Here is an 18,558-nt window from a genome sequence, read left to right as displayed (position 1 = left end):
TTTCTTTTGGGTAAATAGTATTATTTTCAGGTCACATGATGAGTGTATGTTTAACTTTACAAGAAACTGCCAAACTGTTTTCCAAAGAAGTTTTACCATTCTGTACCCATACCAAAAATGTATGGGAATTCATCTTGTTCAGCATCCTCATCAACATTTAATATTCTTAGTCTTTTGAATTTTAGCCATTTTAGAGGAGTATAATGATATCTCATTGTGATTCTATTTTTTAAAATTTTCTTAAATGTATCCCCTAACTTTATTTATTCATGGCTGTGCTGGATATAAGTTGTAGCACACAGGCTCTGTAGTTGTAGAGTGCAAGCTTAGTTGCCCGATGCCATGTGGGATCATAGTTCCTCGACCAGGGATCAAAGCCACACCCCCTGCATTGGAAAGCAGATGCTTTCCCACTGGACCATGAGGGAAAGTCCCCTCATTGTGATTTTCATTCGCATCTCCCTTATGTGTGCTAATGTTGAGCATCTTCTCATGTGTCTATTTGCCATCCACATATCTTCTTTGGTGACATATGCATTCAAATATTTTACTCAATTTACTATTGAGTTGCTTGTCCTCATTATTGCATGAGAGGTCTTTTTATTCTATATCCAAATCCCTTATTTGAAATATTTTTGCCATATTCTTCCAACCTGTTGTTTGCCTTTTAATTTTCTTAACAATACTTTTGAAGAGAAAGATTTTTAAAACTTTTGATCAAGTTTAACTTTTTTGTTGTTTTATGGTTCATGTTTTTGAGTTGTGTTTAAAAAATTGCTACCTAATCCAACATCACAGAAATATTCCTCTTTGTTTTCTTCTAGAACTTTTATGGGTATAAGGAAAGAGGTGAGGTTCAATTTTCTCTGAATGAATATTCAGTGTTTCCAGTACCTTTTGTTGAAAATATACCTTTCCCTTATTAAATTACCTTGTCATCCTTGTCAGGAATCAATTGACAATGTATTTCTAAGTCTATTTCTGATATATGTTCGGTTCCACTGATCTATATGCAAATCCTAACCTGGTACCACATTCTCTTGCTTACTGTAGCCAAGTAAAATTCAGGTATTGTGTACTGTCAGTCTTCTGACATTGTTTTGCTTTCTAAAAAGTGTTTGCATTTCTAAAGAATTTTAGTATCAGTTTCTCGGTGTCTATAGAAAAGCCTGATAGCGTTTTGATTTTGAGTGCATCCAGTTCAGTTCTGTTGTTCAGTCATGTCTGACTCTATGCGACCCCATGGACTGCAGCAAATCAGACTTCCCTGTCCTTCACCATCTCCCTGAGTGTGCTCAAACTCATGTCCCTCAAGTCAGTGTTGCCATCCAACCATCTCATCCTCTGTTGTCCCCTTCTCCACCTACCTTCAATCTTTCCCAGCATCAGGCTCTTTTCCAATGAGTCAGCTCTTCACATCAGGTGGCCAAAGTATTGGAGCTTCAGCTTCAGCATCAGTCCTTCCAATGAATATTCAGGACTGATTTCCTTTAGGATGGACTGGTTTGATCTCTTCGCAGTCCAAGGGACTCTCAAGAGTCTTCTCCTACACCACAGTTCAAAAGCATAAATTCTTCAGTGCTCAGCTTTCTTTATAGTCCAACTCTCACATCCATACATGACTACTGGAAAAACCATAGCTTTGACTATATGGACCTTTGTTGGTAAAGTAATATCTTTGCTTTTTAATATGCTGTCTAGGTTTGTCATAGCTTTTCTTCCAAGGAGCAAGCATCTTTTAATTTCATGGCTGCAGTCACCATCTGCAGTGATTTTGGAGCCCAGAAAAATAGTCAGCCACTGTTTCCACTGTTTTCCCATCTATTTGCTATGAAGTGATGGCATCAGATGCCATGATTTTAGTTTTCTGAATGCTGAGTTTTAAACCAGCTTTTTCACTCTCCTCCTTTTTTTTATCAAGAGTCTCTTTAGTTCTTCTTCGCTTTATGCCATAAGGGTGGTGTCATCTGCATATCTGAGGTTGTTGATATTTCTCCTGGCAATCTTGATTCCAGCTTGTGATTCATCCAGCCCCGCATTTCATATCATGTACTCTGCATATAAATTAAATAATCAGGGTGACAATATACAGCCATGATGTACTCCTTTCCCAAAGGGGAACCAGTCCGTTGTTCCATGTCTGATTCGGTCTGTTGCTTCTTGACCTGCATATGAGTGCATTTAATTTCAATGAGTGCATTGAATTTATAGATCAATTTGGAGAGAATTGACATCTGAATAGTATTGAATATTCTGATCCGTGAATGTATTTAAAGCAGACTTCTCATAAATAGCATATTATTGGGTCTTGATTTTTTTAAAACCAAATTTGACAATCTTAGCCTATTAATTGGGATATTTAATAATCTAAATGGCTGGGTTTAGATCTGTTATCTTAATATGTTTTACTTATTCCATCTGTTATTTATATTTTTGCCTCTTTTGTTTTTTTGGTTTTGGTTTTTGTACTGGTGATTTTTATTTTATTCTAGTTTCAAGTTAAAAAATTCTCTAAGACATATTAAAAGCAAATTTCTCTGCCTGAGTCCTGAGAGCCCTGGGGCCCACAGTGTACAGCTAGTTTCTAGCCTTTCAGCTATTTCTTTCAGCCTTGCACCTCCATATTCTGAAATGAAAAATGAGCACTGCCATTTCTTGAGTTTTTGAAAATGTAAACTTATCTATTGACTTTCTATTATGTGAGATTATGAATTTGCATTCTTGATCCTTTCTTCTCCCTTTTTTTTCCAAAATAAATGTATTACAGATTTTGGTTAACTTAGTATGTATTGTGTAGAGCTTTATGATTATGCAAATACTGTTCAGTGATGAACTAATTTTACTACTTATAAGTTCCTTTCTTATAGAGCTTAGAATTTTTTCTAGCATTAATAATGACATTTTATCCCAATTATCAGGTTTCTATGTGCTGCTCATTGATTGGTTCCAGATTCTCCAACAAAATTGTAAGGCCCCTTTCAATATTAATTTCCACTTAATCAAATGCATCAGGTCATGGACACTTTCTTTTAAAGTTTTTTCTCTAGGAGCTTCCCCCAGGGAGCTTGGGTCCTCCTGGTCTCTGGGGCTGTATGTACCGTCTTTTGAATTGGGTATTTTTTTAATGATTCCACTTTACCTCCATTTGCACTTTATTAGCTATACATCTTTGGGGTTTAGTGGGGTTTTGTTTTTGTTTGGTTTAGTGATTGAACTAATGTTTAAATGTAATTACATCTTTCCTTTAGCAGTCTATCTATATCTATCTGTATTCCAGATTACTTTCTTATAATCTTTTTCACTGTTTATACTATTGTTGGATATTTAACTTCTAGATATTGAAAACCTTGCAATATGTTGTAAATTAACTTTAGTGAATTGTCTTCTAGAGCAGTTTTAAAAATAAGAAAAATATACTTTATTTAGCATATAATTACATTTCTTTCGATTTCCTTTCTATTATATCATCCCGATTTCTACCTGATACATATTTTTCATCTGCTTGTGAAGCTTCCCTTAATATCTTACACTAAAAATTCTCTGGGCAGTGAATTCTCTCAGCTTTTTGTTAGGTTGAATAGCATATGTTTTCCCTTGGTTTTTAAATTAGTTGAGAAGTTGATTAATTCAAATTAATTTTTTAAAGTTTGAAAGGTTTTGTTGGATTTTTTTCCCCTCTGTCAAGACTTTAAAGATGTTATTTCATTTTCTTTTGGTTTATGTAGTTTCCAGCATGAAGTCTGCTGTCAGTTTTACTTCTGTTCTGCAAAGTATCTTTCTTCTCAGTTGCCATTAAGATTTCATCTGTATTATTCATCTTCAATAGTTCGATTATGATGAGTCTACATGTCATTTTCTCCATGTTGGTTCTGGTTCAGATTCATTGAGTCTCTTAGATTTTGGGTTTATGCTTTTTTTTTTAATCAAATATGTGCATTTTTGGCTATTACTTCACATAATTTTTCCACTGCCTTTTCTTTCCTTCCAGGGCTCCAATTATACATATTTAGACTGTTTCGTATTGACTTCCAGGTCACTGATAGTCTCTCTCTTTAACTGTTTTCTCTCTATGTGCCTTATATTAGAGAATTTATTTTGTTATGTTTTAAAACTCACTGATCTTTCTTCCTGCTGTATCTAATAGCTCTGAAATCTACTGTGAATTTTGTATAGTGTGTTTTTTTATTTAGATGTATTTTTTCCTGTCTACAGTTTCCACTTGTGTATTTTTATTATTTTAATGTCTCCTAATTATGTTCCAGTTTTACTTTATATCTTTGTACATATTTATGACATCTACAATATGTTTAAGTTTCTTATTTAATTTCATGGTCTCATTACTTTGTTTCTACTGATTAATTTTTCTCTTGGATATGGAGTGTGTTTTCCTGCTTCTTTTCATGCCTAGTAATGATTTTTGATTGGATGCCAGAGATTGTCAATTTTTGTCAAGCATTGTTGAGTGCTTGATTTCATTGCATTCCTATAAAGACTGTTGTTCTTTATTTTGGGGTGCAGTTATTTACAGATTAATATTATTTTTCAAGCTTGCTCTTAAGTTTTGTTATGACAATCCAGGGGAGACTTTATTCTGGAATGATTTAGCTTCATGACTATGGCTTTACCCTTTTTAGAACTCTATCATGTGGTCCATCTTTTGAAAGGTGTATTCTCCATGGATGATGGAAATGTAAACTATTTTCAGCCTTATGTGAGCTCAAAAAATTATTTCACCTACAGCTTCATAGTCATTGCTTCTCTGACCTCATGAATCTCATCTCATGCCTGTGCAGGTTAATACATAGTTGAAAACTGTAGGAAAATTGCAGCTATTATCCTTTCTTTCTAAGACATAGCCCTGCAAATTCTAGCTGCTTTGACTACCCGCCCCCCGCCCTCCACCGCCACCAACACACACATGCCTATATCAACCTCTTCAATTCAGCAGGCCCTCCAGACTCTGTTCATGTTTCTCCTCTTCATTTTCAGTCTGGAAGCCATCACCCAGCAGTTGGCTGCAGACATTACAGAGCTCACTTCATTTGTTTTCCTTCATCCGGAGATCAAGTTCTATGCTCCCTGCTGTCCAGTACCTGAAAACAGTGTTTAATAGTGTATGTTGTTCCTGTTATAGTTAATCCTTAATGGACAGAAGCAAAAGTCTCTATATATTTTTACCCATATTCATATCCTTTGGTCTGTTGGATTTCATTACTTCTTTATTATCTTCCTGTAGAAACAACCATGGAATATTGGAGAGTGGAGAGGGACAGCTGAACTGGAAAGATAGGCTCATATCTGCTTTAGCCTTCTCTTCACCCACATTTCAGCTACGGTCACATAAAAGAAAAATAAATGATCCTTGAATATCCACTTAAAATAGATTACCTCATATTAATTAAAATCCTGAACCAAGCAAGTAAGGCACATGAATGTGAATATTTTTTAATTTTAAATTTCAGGGCACGAAGATTTAAGCTTCTTTCTTCCTTTCTGCATACAATTTGAAAAAATCCTTAGCATTGAATATATAGAGAGACAAATGGAGAAAAACATCTATGAGCTTTAAATTCTTACCTTTCTGGAGCCCTTTATTAAATATCAATAATGACTGTAATGAAAGCAAACTAAAATAATTTGTAATTTTAGAGTATGTAAAATTTCAATTTAAAAAATAGGGTTGTAATGCATAGGATGCTTAAGTTCTTACAAACATCTTTAATATTTTTAATCTGTTTTTAAACTGATAAATCTGAATCCCCTCATGCTCCTCTATTTTTATAGGCTCCCTAACAAATTAAGTTGCTTTGACACTCTTCCTGCAGCAGCTTACCTCCAATTTATTTTCTTTCCTCCCTTTCCTCACTTGCCTTATCAGAGCAGATGTTATCCAGGCAGGTAAAACGGAGAGTAGAGGCAGTTGTCCATATAATTCAGGAAACCTGATATTGAGTCTTAGAGATTTAGAAAGACAGATTTACCCATAATAGCCATCTGTGTCTATCAGATTCACCAGATAATTGTTCAACTTTTCACTTCCTTTTGGCAGAGAAGATAGAGATGGAGTGAAGCTGAGAGAGAAGTTAGATCATTAAACAGATACAAGGATAGCCTTTTAGGATAAATATGCTGTATCTTCTCTAAGGGGAAATTGTAATTTACTAATCTGGTAATGTGATCTGAGAATACAATACCTCTTTGAACTAAGGAGAACCAGTAAACACTGTTTGTTTAGAACTTTATTATGCCTTTTAAGGGCTTCCCTGATGGCTCAGGCGGTAAAGGATCCAACTGCAATGTTGAAGACCTGGGTTTGATCCCTAGGTTGGGAAGATCTCCTGAAGGAGGGCATGGCAACCCACTCCAGTATTCTTGCCTTGAGACTCCCCACGGACAGAGAAGTCTAGTGGACTGCAGTCCATGGGGTCACAAAGAGTCTGACAAGACTGAGTAACTAAGCACAAAAGCACAGCATGCCTTTTATAAGCACCAGTCCCAAAGTGGATTAAAAGAAACAAATAGCTAAATTATTATTAGATAAAGAGGGGAAAAAAACTGAGATCAGAGCAATTATGTCATGGATATAGAATGAGTAAGAATAATAGGAAACAAAAGAGAGAGATAAATTAGCATTTCTTAAATTAGAAAAAAAAATGATGGTCACAGGCCAGGGCTAGAACCATGGTGGTTCTACATTTTGGTGGTACTCCAGAAAGTTTTGCTAATAAAATTAATTTTTTTTTTCAATAAGAAAAGTATCTGAGGAGGACAATACTTGATATATGATTAGGAAAGTGGTTGATTGGTAATCATCTCTCTGTGCAGAGATGGGAGTAATCTATATTGCATTCTTATTAATAAGGACTTTAACCTGGAAGTGGTGACTTCTGAAACAAGATGCAAGAATCTGGGATCCAGGTCTGTTCCTAGACCACCTGACCAAGTCAAGCAAATGCTGGTTTTTAAACTGAAGTGATCATGTTACCCTTCTCTTATGAAAGTGAAAGCGTTAGTCGCTCAGTCATGTCTGACTCTTTGCAACTCCGTGTCTGATTCTTTGTGGCCCCATGGACTGTAGCCTGCCCGGCTCCTCTGTCCATGGGATTCTCCAGGCAAGAATACTGGAGTGGGTAGCCTTTGCCTTCTCCAGGGGATCATTCCAACCCAGCAGTCGAACCTGGGTCTTCCTCATTGCAGGAAGATTCTTTACCATCTGAGCCACAAAGAAGACCACAGTGAATACCCTGTACAAGTCTGACTGCAGTTTTACAGACAGGCACAGTGGTATAGCAAGACGTGAAGGAGTTATGTGAAGAGCTCAAGAGTTTTCAGTCTAGAGGGATAAGAGTACAGAAAATTATTAAAATTTGTAAAATCAAGAAGGATTTGGAAAGTTGCATAAAAAAAACTCTCAGAATACTCGACCAAGGGCCATCCCAGAAACCTTTGAAGAGATTGTCTTAATGTCAACGACAGGAAGGAACATATAGCAAACTGAAGGAATTTTCTCTCAGGGTTTATGCCAGATGAATAATTACATAAATTCAAGAAGGGCTTCTGTGAATTCATGGTCAGCACAGACATTTGGAACATATTCCTGACCTTTTCCAATTTATGTCCTTAAGTCACATCCCACTACAATATTTTATGTGATCTTACTACTAACAGTATTAAGTCCACAGGATACTAACCCATCCTGAGGTAGGACGTCTTTTATGTTGGTTTAAATAACTTGTTCTTCACCTTGACAAAGGAGTTCTATAATTTTTTTTTCTTTTTAAAATATGTGTCACACTAGCTCCCTTCATCTTTTCTCCTTTCCATCCCCTGTATACCAGTGTTGTTTGTTGTTGTTTACTCGCTAAGATGTGTCCAACTCTTTACGACCCCATGGACTGTAGCCTGTCAAGCTCCTCTGTCCGTAGGATTTTCCAGGCAAAAATACTGGAGTAGACTGCCATTTCCTTCTCCAGGGGATCTTCCCAACCCAGGGATCAAACCTGTGTCTCTTGCATTGGGAGGTGGATTCTTTACTGCTAAGTCACCAGGGAAGCCCAGGTACTAGTTCACCAGACCCCCAAAGTTCCAGTCTTCCTTCATATCAAAGAGAACACATGGGTTGGAAAACAAGTTTGCAGTCTCCTATATATTTTTAAAATCACAGAAATCTAAATCCAATTTGAACTTAGAAGCTAAGTCTCCAAAAGCATTCTGAAACCATCAAATTGAATTTACTCTTCCAGAAGGTCATCTTAATGCCACAGTCGAAAGTTACCCAACGTTTGTGAGTAAACAGCCAGTATAGTCATTTTAGACTACTTTAACAAAACCACAGAGTAAACTTAGAATGAATAACCTCCATGTAATTAATATGACTTTGGCAACAGACTTAGGGTTTTTTTTTTAACTTGTTTCAGCCATACAGATGAAGAGAAGGATGTGCAAATAAAGAGATCTGTTCTCCCATCTGCAGTTTAAGTTTATATTGCCAGTGCCACATGTAGCTTAAGATGTTTAGGAACTTGGAGAAAACTCCTGAAAAGACTTAGGTACATGAACGATTACCTTATAGGAACGTATACCAATTAATAATATGGTACGAATGTTAAACACCCGTAAGTTGCTCTTTCTGGCTGGTAAATTACACTGGGACCTGACTGCATGTTTGGCTGAAACTTTATAGATATGCTCAAAGTTCTCAGAGTAAAAATGAGTTTGGGTTTTAAAGTTTTCCATTTTCTGAGGATTTATGAGTATGGAAGGGAGAAAAACAGTGATACTGAATGAAGTAGTTTGCTTGAATATATAAGAGAGAATAGATCATTGCACTGAAGCAAGTATATAACATTTTAGGATAGACTGAAAATCACAGCTTGCTAATTTGGGAGTGTTCCCTGAGAATGTAATAAGTCTGTGAGCAAAGGAAAATCAGTAAACCTCATTTGTCTAGGCTTTTTAAAAAACCTTTCTGGTGTCAACTCCAAAATAGATTTCTTGAGAGAATGGGCTCCATCTTTTCTATACACAAGGCAGCTTGCAACCAACTCCAAGTACTTTGCCTCATGTTTGTAACTGTTCTTGACAATGTGATCAACTAATCCCCAAGGAAATGGCTGTCACATGGCACTTGCTTAGGAAATGAACAGGGTAGCTGTTTAGTGAAATATACTCAGGTGCTGCAGTAGAATTCTGACCACAGAGGCAAAGGTTTGATTAGTCTTCAATCCCGTGACAATACGGGTATCATGTACCTGCAGAGGCCCTCACCTCTCCCTGACAACCCCTTCTGGAAACTTTCTGAGCACCTACTTTGTAATATGCACTGTGCCAGGCTTATCACCAATGAGCTATGGTTATATGAGGTCAGGATAGTTTTTTAAAAAATCACTTTTTTGATATAGCCAGCAGGTAGCCAGGAAGGTCATCAAGCCTCCTCTTTCCAACTCTGGAGCATATTCTCTTTTCATTTCATTCTTCTGAATATTTAGACTAATTGGGAACTCAAGGCACATTTGCTTAAGACTGTCCTATACAATAACCTCTTTGGACAGATATGTTAATAATACCAGGAGTTTTGGTTTACATATTCAAGCAATTAAAGATTTGTGAGATAGGATCTGTGGGGGAAAAAAAAAAAAGTTGAGATATTTTATCTGGAGAAGAGAAGGCTGAGGAAAAAAATGATTTTGTGGCCCTTCCCAAACACTCCAAATCAGTGCTAATGCAGATTCCACCAACTTGGAAATTTGTATTATCTGAAGCAGTGCTGGAAATAAGATTTTCCCTTTGCAGCTATTTTCGAAAATAATGTTACAATGTAAGGGAACAGTGTAAAACAAGTTTGGAAGATTCAAGAAGAAGAAAATTATAAGAACAAATTGTTTTAAAAGAGAAAATCCTCACTGTTTTGCGTAAAAAATATAAGAAGTTACTGAATAATTGCAACTGTTCACTACAAGTAGTTCCCAGGAACTTGCCTTTGTGAGAACTTGGTTCTTGTACAACTGTGGGTGTTGATATTAAAGGCAATGCTGACCCTCAGCTTGGCATCTGCATTCCTGAGGATGAGGGCTAGAGGAATGATGCCAGACCTGGGACCTCCAGCCCAGTGATGCTTTGAGGCAAGGGAGGGACTAAGGTGGATGCTGAAGCCGCATTGCCTGTGCTATCCTTCATCTTGGTCACTGACCTTTGCTCTAAGGGCTTGGAAGTATTAAGAAATCTGTCTTTAAAATATTCAGTTATTCTGAATGATCTTATGCCCCTGGCTATCTGAATTAATGAAGTCTGGCTGTAAGAGAAATAGAGCTACACAGAAAAATGAAGTCAGCTGTTTTCTCTGGTTGCTGAAGTGAGAAGAGAAAGCAGCAGTTTGGGGTTTCAAAAGGAAAAGTTCATATTCAACTTAGTCTCAGGAAGAATTTTCCAAAGATGAGAGCTGTTTTTCATCCACCTCTGGTTTCTTGCACTCCATGTGAGCTGACTATGTGTCAGGCACTGTGCTTAGCATGGATGATGGAGAATAAACCAGACACTCTCTCAGCCTATAAATCTCATCATCTCTATCAGCATATAATTGCTGTTCAGTGGAATAAAGGTAAAGTAGAGTCAGGAATGGGCTTCCTATGAATTCTGAGGAGATGGGTAAAACCCAGTTTGCCCCCAGGATGCTAGTAGTCTAATAACACTTATTTTGAGAATTGCTGCCATTTTCTGAATGATAGCTATGTACCTGTTCCAGGCATTGGGCTATTGTTTATTGTATGCTGTGTTTCTAATCCTCAGAGCACCTCTGTGATGGAGGTTTCTATAATCTAATTTTCAAATGAGGAAATTAAAGCCACCTGCTGGGGCACCTGATTCAGGAGCAGAGGGCTTATGCTCACTGATGAGCTGAGTGGAGATTTTGTATTGCACATCCTAAGTTAACAGTTGAAAAGCCCCAGGTTGAAATGTTTCTCCAAAATGTCTTCTTGCCACCATCGCACGCAGAATGTCACCCTTCTTGGTTGCTCACCCCTAGCCCACTCATCCCCTCTCTCATGCACAATAAATCCCTCTTTGCTGAAGTTTTGAGACCAGACAGTATTCCTAACCCAAGTACTTTCAACATTCTTTCCAAAAAAGAAGGGCCTAGAGATCCTTCTATCAGCTGCTAACAGACTGCAAATCTGTTTGTTTCCTTTCCTGCCATAGGTATGCAAAATAAAGGTGATAGTAAGAGAAGGTCCCAAGTCCATAGTAAGGAAGAGATTCCCTACCATGCTGATGTGCCATGAATGGACCCCAGGTGTACTGAGATGTTGAGCCCTTGGGTCTCAGGTACCAGGGGTCCAGGAGCAGGTGGTGTGTTCCTTGGTGAGTCAAATAATTCTTGTGTGTGCCAGGACTTTAAAAGGACTGGGAAGCACTGCTGTAAGTCATCTCATGAAACATCTGGGGCTTATTGGTGGTGATAATTGAGAAAACTTACCTTGGGAGACAGAAAGCAAATGGGATGACAAGTTACCAGGGACAGAGAAGTCACTGATGACCTTGAGAGAATGAAACCTGCTGATCCACCTAGTGACCCAATCCTTAAACTCATTGGCAAGGCCCTTTCGGCAGCTATTTTCATAGACACGAATGTGAGCTTAGACTTGCTGAGGTCAAGACTGAATCAGCTCATTGTGGATGCAAAGCCAGTGTGTGCCTTTGAACTTTATTCTTCAATTCAGTTCAGTCCAGTCGCTCAGTCATGTCTGATTCTTTGCAACCCCATGGACTGCACAGCAGGCCTCCCTGTCCATCACCAACTCCTGGAGCTTACTCAGACTCATGTCCATTGAGTCAGTGATGCCATCCAGCCATCTAATCCTCTGTTGTCCCCTTCTCCTCCTGCCTTCAGTCTTTCCCAGCACTGGGGACTTTTCCAATAAGTCAGTTCTTCGCATCAGGGGGCCACAGATTTGGAGTTTCAACTTCAGCATCAGTCCTTCCAATGAATATTCAGGACTGATTACCTTTAGGATGGACTGGTTGGATCTCCTTCTGAACAAGGGACTCTCAAGAGTCTTCTCCAACACCACAGTTCAAAACATCAATTCTTTGGCGCTCCGCTTTCTTTATAGATCAATTCTCACATCCATACATGACTACTGGAAAAGCCATAGCTTTGACTAGATGGATCTTTTTTGGCAAAGAAATGTCTCTTCTTTTTAATATGCTGTCTAGGTTGGTCATAACTTTTTTTCCAATGAGCAAGGGTCTTTTAATTTCATGGCTGCAGCCACCATCTGCAGTGATTTTTGGAGCCCAAGAAAATAAAGTCTGTCACTGTTTCTACTGTTTCCCCATCTATTTGCCATAAAGTGATGGGAACAGATGTCATGATCCTTATTCTTATCTTATTCAGTTATTTTGTGAGTTCTTATAATTCCCTGGGGAGGGGGGCGGAAACTGACTTCAAAAGTACAATATCTAACACTTTTTCAGGTTGCAATATTTTTTTTTTTTATGAACTGTGAGAAACTTATAGTGCCTTAAAGAAACTACATAAAGAAGGTGTCAGCATTTTCAGTATAAACTCTATTTCCAAAGGTTTTTGCATTCTGGAGAAATTTTGCTTGAGGGGGAACTTGGCATATGGTGTCTAAGTTCCTGACTGTCCACACCTCATTTCATAGGTACTTACAATTGAGTCCTTCAAATTCACTACATTTGGCATCTGTAATTTTTAGAAATAAAAAGATGACTTTACTAGCAGATGATTTCTGAGGTTAATGTCAACACACACAGTTCTGAGAGAATGAGAAAACTCAGGAATGCCAGATGTTCTGTTTTATAGATTCTAACCAGGACAATATTGTGGAGGGAGAGAAGGAAAAGAAGAATAATTTAAAGGGACAGATGTGAAAAAATGTTGGTGTCCTCAGAAGGGCACGAGAGTTAGACTTCCTTTATCATTCTTCCTACTCCAGATTTCTCCCTGTCCTATTCCTTGCCTGGTGATCCAGGCCAGGCAACATCAATAGGCTTTGACGTCTGGGGCCTTTCCCCAGAAAATCACTAGAAAAGTTGCCAAGAATCCTACTTTGCTTTTTGAGTCTGCATTTCAGGGGACTATATTAACGCATAAAATGCCTACAGAATTCTTCAACCAAGCCAAAAAAGATATTGCCCTTGGAGGCAATGTCTATCACCAAGCCCAGAGAGATAAGATTAAAAAAGAAAACAACCCTGGCATGGAAGTCTACAGATGCGATCCAAGAGGGTGCAGGCAGAGACTGAGTAACTGGTTCTCAGGAACCATGCAGATGCCAGAAATGCCAACCACTGACTCCATCTTCAGGATAAGCACAGGAGCCAGCTGGTATTCAGGGCCAGCAGCAGTTCCAGAGGACAAGCCGGGCTCTCTGGCCAGAAGTAGGGGGCCATTCGAGTGAACAGAACTCTAGAACTGTTAATTGTTAAATCCAGAACTGAAGCATCCTGAAGATGCTGGGAGGAAATTATTATGGCAGGCACCCTGGGGCACACAGGAACTGACACATCAAAGCAGTTACATTCCATGAATTTTTGATCTCCATCCCTAAAGACTGATCCACTTGCTTCTGTGTGAAATTGAAACAATTTAGATAGTTAAAATTGTCCCAAGTACAACATATGGACATGCTAAACATGAGGAGTGCTATATATCTAGGTTAGCATGAAGAAAGGACACCAAATTTTGAATAAGAAGATCTTTCTTTTCTGGCTGTGCATTCCCATGCAAACAGCTGAGTATTTTTCTAAAAGTCTCTTTTGTAGCAATTGAGTTTGCTTAATTGAGGAGAAAATGAGCAGAGAAGATAATGAAGAATCTGGGAAGCTGAGTGAGAAGAAAGCTGACCGGGTAGAGGCCCTGAAATGAATGGACCTAAAACTTAGCCCTTGTAGTTCTAGGAAAGATCTCAGACCATAGTTACGTGATTCAGGGCTCCTGAAGTCCATGACGAGTCTCATAAGATCAGATGGCATATGAGATGGCTAAGTGGCACCATACTGGAGAAGGGGTGTCTGCACCTTCCTGCTAACTTTCACTTTGGAGACTGAATCCTCTCTTTTGATGGGGACTCCATCTTCCTAAGAGCTTCTAAAACCAAGCACTAAACCTAATAGAACCTATAAAAGTCAGCTCTGTACCCATCTCCACCCGCTTTGTTTTCACCTTAGTATCCGGAAATTTCCAGAATTCTATTACTCAGAGCAAAGAGGTTTCGAGGGGGGAGAGTGAGGGAATATACATATCTGCTCTTCAGATGCTAATTGCTGTACATTCAGTGAGATTAGTAAGAAAAATCCTCAAAGATAAACTATAGACCTGTCATAAATCTACTGAAATCTAATAAATATCCCTAGCATATTATCTATGTCATCATTCATTATTTCCTTCACTCAGCTATTGATGGTGTGCTAAATTTAAGAAATTCCACAGTGAATGTATTTTTATTCTCACAGCAACTCATAAGGAACTTGAGACCTTGAGGGGTTAAGGATCTTCTGTGGCAAGTTCACACAATTAGTTATTAGCAGAGACCAGACTCCAAGCACCACTGAAATGTTAGTTGTTAAGCCTCTTGGTACAAAGATCATGACATATTCTATTACATTCCTCACCATGCCAAACACAGTGGCTGAGATGTTCCTATTCCTCAGTCCTAGACTAAGATGGTCATACAAATTATACTAAGGATGTTTCATTCTAAGATTGTAATGTGAACAGGAGGCTTTTGGGTCACAGGCAAATCTTGGAAGCTATCTCATTAGCTTAGATAAACTACACCTCATTTCAGGAGTTAACTATGTAATAATTTTTTTCAGATATTCTATTTTTTTCTTGGATAAAAAACATTTTGAAGTTGAGATGTAACCAGCAGAATGTGTCACACATATGGTGAAATCAGCTTGGTTTGTTTTGGCGAATAGTGGGATCCCTAGAAACAAGAACTCCAAAGGGCACTGATGAGTTTTGCCATTGAGAAACGGAGATGGAAAGGCAGAAAGTGGCCCTGTAACCTTCTCAGTAAGACCTTAGATGGCAGTGGAGTCACAGGAAGCCCACACGATAGGTGATGTATTTGGGGGGAATGCCCTTGTAGTGAATTACTTGTCCTCACAGTCAGATTGAGAGGCCAGAGACTTAGTGAACTACTGGACAGATGATGATTCATGGCAGAAGATGTACAATCTCCTTTGTTAGGACATCACTCCAGTTTGTTATATGTGCTTATTACTCTTCTTATTTCAGTTAATAAATGTCACCCGTTGATTGAAGTCATATGGTTCTCAATTGAAATAAGAGTGAGCAAAAATAATTTTTGGCCTCTAATGACTGTTCTTTTTCTCTTACAACTCTAGACAACCGTGCACATTGTATGTACACATGACTCTTGCTGTCGATAATGGCCAGCCTTCTAACTTCGTATTATGTTATGAGAATATGTCTGTGTTCAAGTAAATGTCTGTTTCATGCCACTCTTTAGAAACTTACTACGCCCTTAATAGTACTTCTTCCTTCTAGATATCCCCTTTCCTCCAGACCAGATCCAAACGCTCATGATCCTTTTCTCCTTTTATGTGAGCCATCTCTAACCCTCACTATGTTACTCTGTCTAGAAACAAACTGCCAGATGAGGACCCTGGACAGTGGGATTGGAACCTTCCCACTCCCAGACTCAGGAACTCGCGCAGCGGGACGGTACATACGCCAAGCAGACTCCCCTGAGGACACTGACCCCATCCTGTCTCTCCAACTGGCCCTTTGTGCAGCTTCTTCCATGAGAGCCCAGACCCTTGAAAGAGAAGTGCCTTCCTCTGCAGATAGCCAGGGCTCTGCAGACAACGCCATTGTTCACTCCACATCCGACCCCATCATGACTGCCAGAGGGATGCGACCTCTTCAGAATCTCCTCCCCAAACCAGCCTCCTCAGGTACAGTGCCCCTTACCTTTCAGATGAGATTGTTTTCTCGTCAAAGTCATGTACTTGCTGACAAAAATGGAAAACAGGCAGCAGGAAAGATTCCCACCAGGTCAGTCAATGGCCTCTGCCCATTGGAAGTGTGTATACATGAAATCCCTTTATGTCCTCAATCAAAAAGTTACAAAGTGAAGTGAAGGCGCTCATTCGTGACCGACACTTTGCGACCCCATGGACTGTAGCCTGCCAGGCTCTTCTGTCCGTGGGATTCTCCAGGCAAGAATATGGAGTGGGTTGCCATTGCCTTCTCCAGGGGATCTTCCCAACACAGGGATTGAACCCAGGTCTCCCGCACTGCAGAAAGACTCTTTAATGTCTGAGTCCCCAAAAGTTATAAAAGTAAGTACTGAACATCATCAACTCAGTATTATTTAAGGAGCCTAGGTTGCCCTAGTGTCAAAGAACCCACCTGCCAATATGGGACACCTAGGTTTGATCCCTGGGTTGGGAAGATCCCCTGGAGGAAGGCATGGCAACCCACTCCAGTATTCTAGCCTGGAGAATCCCATGGACAGAGGAGCCTGAGGGGCTGTGGTCCATGGGGTCGCAAAGAGTCAGACACAAACTGAAGTGACTTAACATCCACATGCACAAACACATGTAAAGGAAACCGGCTGGTAAGCACAGGTATATGGACATAGAAATCGATACAGAGAAACCTATATGACATACACTTCAGGTTTTATCTTTCAGATCTTAACTTTGAGTATAGACCAATCTAGGCCCAAGACATAAATTTAGCTGAAATGTTGTTTGCCCTCTAACCAGAAACATATGTCTTCTGACATATTCCTATCCTGTTCAAATGTATTTATATGTTGAACTATAAAAAATGTAGTTTGATATATTAGCAGTAGATTGTGCATTAATGACAGTGGAATGGAGGGAGCCTTCCACCTGAGAAGAACAATCCTTTGCTACAGTCAGTTGAAACAGGCTTTCATGATTAAAGACAGGATCAGGCTAAGGGTCAAAGTTTTTTCACTGTTCACTCAGGATTAAAAATATTTATTACAGTTCAGGATGACACTAAATAATTTGTAACTTGTATGGCCCATGTTGCATTTATGATGTGCATAAGCATATGAGCTAGAATTCTGAAGGCTTTCATTTATGATTTGATGATGAGAAAGCAACCACAAGTAGAGATTATACCAGGGGCTTCTGAGAAATTAGAAATGAAGACTTTTCGCTAAACATCTTTGAATCAGTGTGATTGGGTATTTCCATGGCTGAGTTCTTCCTCCACACAGTAATACTAACTGCTGTGAATGTTTCATCACAAACTTCTGCTCATCTCAAGCCAAGGCTACATTTTAAAAGGCCTGAATGCATATTATTTTTGAAGTAAATGCATTGTTAATTAATGACACAGCCTCCAGAGATTCAGGGGCGAAATCGTAGTTATAGATTATGTGCTCCATGCCTGACTAGCCACATGTGTGACCTCAATTCAGCAACTGGCGGCCGAGCAGACTCCATGATTAAACACTGTCATTATAACAAATTGAATAGAAACCGCAAGCCTTGAATTGCTTCATAGGAAGAGAATAGGAAGGAGATTGTTCTGATCTTGCTGCTAATATTCAGTGCTCCAGTTTTCTAAGGTTTGTGTCTTAATTAAATCGTCATGAAGAGTTATTAAAAAAAACAAAAAGTGGTATATGGTAGAGAGTGAGGTCAACACGATGCAGGACATTTTTGTGCTGTCCATCCTGAAACTTCCTGCCCACCTTAGGATGGTGTTACCATGCGTCAGAGGCAAGGCCTGCTTTCCAAGACTTCTCTCTCTTCTGTGGCCATTGGTTACTCATCTTAAAAATTAAGGAACAGAAAACTAGATGGAACAAAAGGAAGGTAGTTCCACGCATTCACTTCTGGTTAAAATATGTATTAGAATTGGTTATTTTCTTATCCCCATATCAAAAATGGAAGTAACTGTACAGATCTCCCATTGCCGAAGAAAATACGATTGCTTTGCTTCTGCTCACAAGCAAAATGCTACTGAGAGGCTCTCACAGCATGTCCTGTTGATAATCATTGAGGCTGGAGCAATAATAAGAGCAATTCTCCATTCCGACATGAGGAAGAGCTGCACTGTGCAGGTTAGTCCGCTGTTATGTGTTATGGAGGAACTCTAATCGTTCTCTGCTAATTGCACCCTGGCTACTTAAAATGTAATCCCTGGGCCAGCGGCAGCCCCTGGGAGCTTGTCAGAAATGCCAGTTCTCAGACCCCACTCCAGACCGCTGAATCAGGATCAGAATCTGAAGTGTTGTAAAATCTCTGAAGGTGTATGCACATGTGAGCTTGCACAGTACTGCCCAGTGAGATCTTTAAGGGCCTCTGTGTGGTCATGTATTGTGAGAGTTGGACTGTGAAAAAGGCTGAGCGCCGAAGAATTGATGCTTTTGAACTGTGGTATTGGAGAAGACTCTTGAGAGTCCCTTGGACTGCAAGGAGATCCAACCAATCCATTCTGAAGGAGATCAGCCCTGGGGTTTCTTTGGAAGGAATGATGTTAAAGCTTAAACTCCAGTACTTTGGCCACCTCATGCG

General features: G+C 39.2%; 1 protein-coding gene across 1 annotated transcript in view; it reads left to right on the top strand.

Moving 5' to 3' along the window:
* The window catches only part of NCKAP5 (NCK associated protein 5), a 1,037,899-nt gene that overhangs the window by 944,834 nt on the left and 74,507 nt on the right, over window positions 1-18,558 (top strand). Inside the window, exon 16 of the mRNA XM_005676205.3 lies at window positions 15,637-15,951. Within this exon, the coding sequence (XP_005676262.2) occupies window positions 15,637-15,951 (315 nt within the window). The remainder of the gene's footprint in view (window positions 1-15,636; window positions 15,952-18,558) is intronic.

Source organism: Capra hircus, chromosome 2 (assembly GCF_001704415.2).
Source record: "Capra hircus breed San Clemente chromosome 2, ASM170441v1, whole genome shotgun sequence".
NCBI classification, from domain to species: Eukaryota; Metazoa; Chordata; class Mammalia; order Artiodactyla; family Bovidae; genus Capra; species Capra hircus.
Note: the sequence above shows the minus strand (reverse complement) of the source record. Positions and strands in the feature narration are given on the sequence as shown.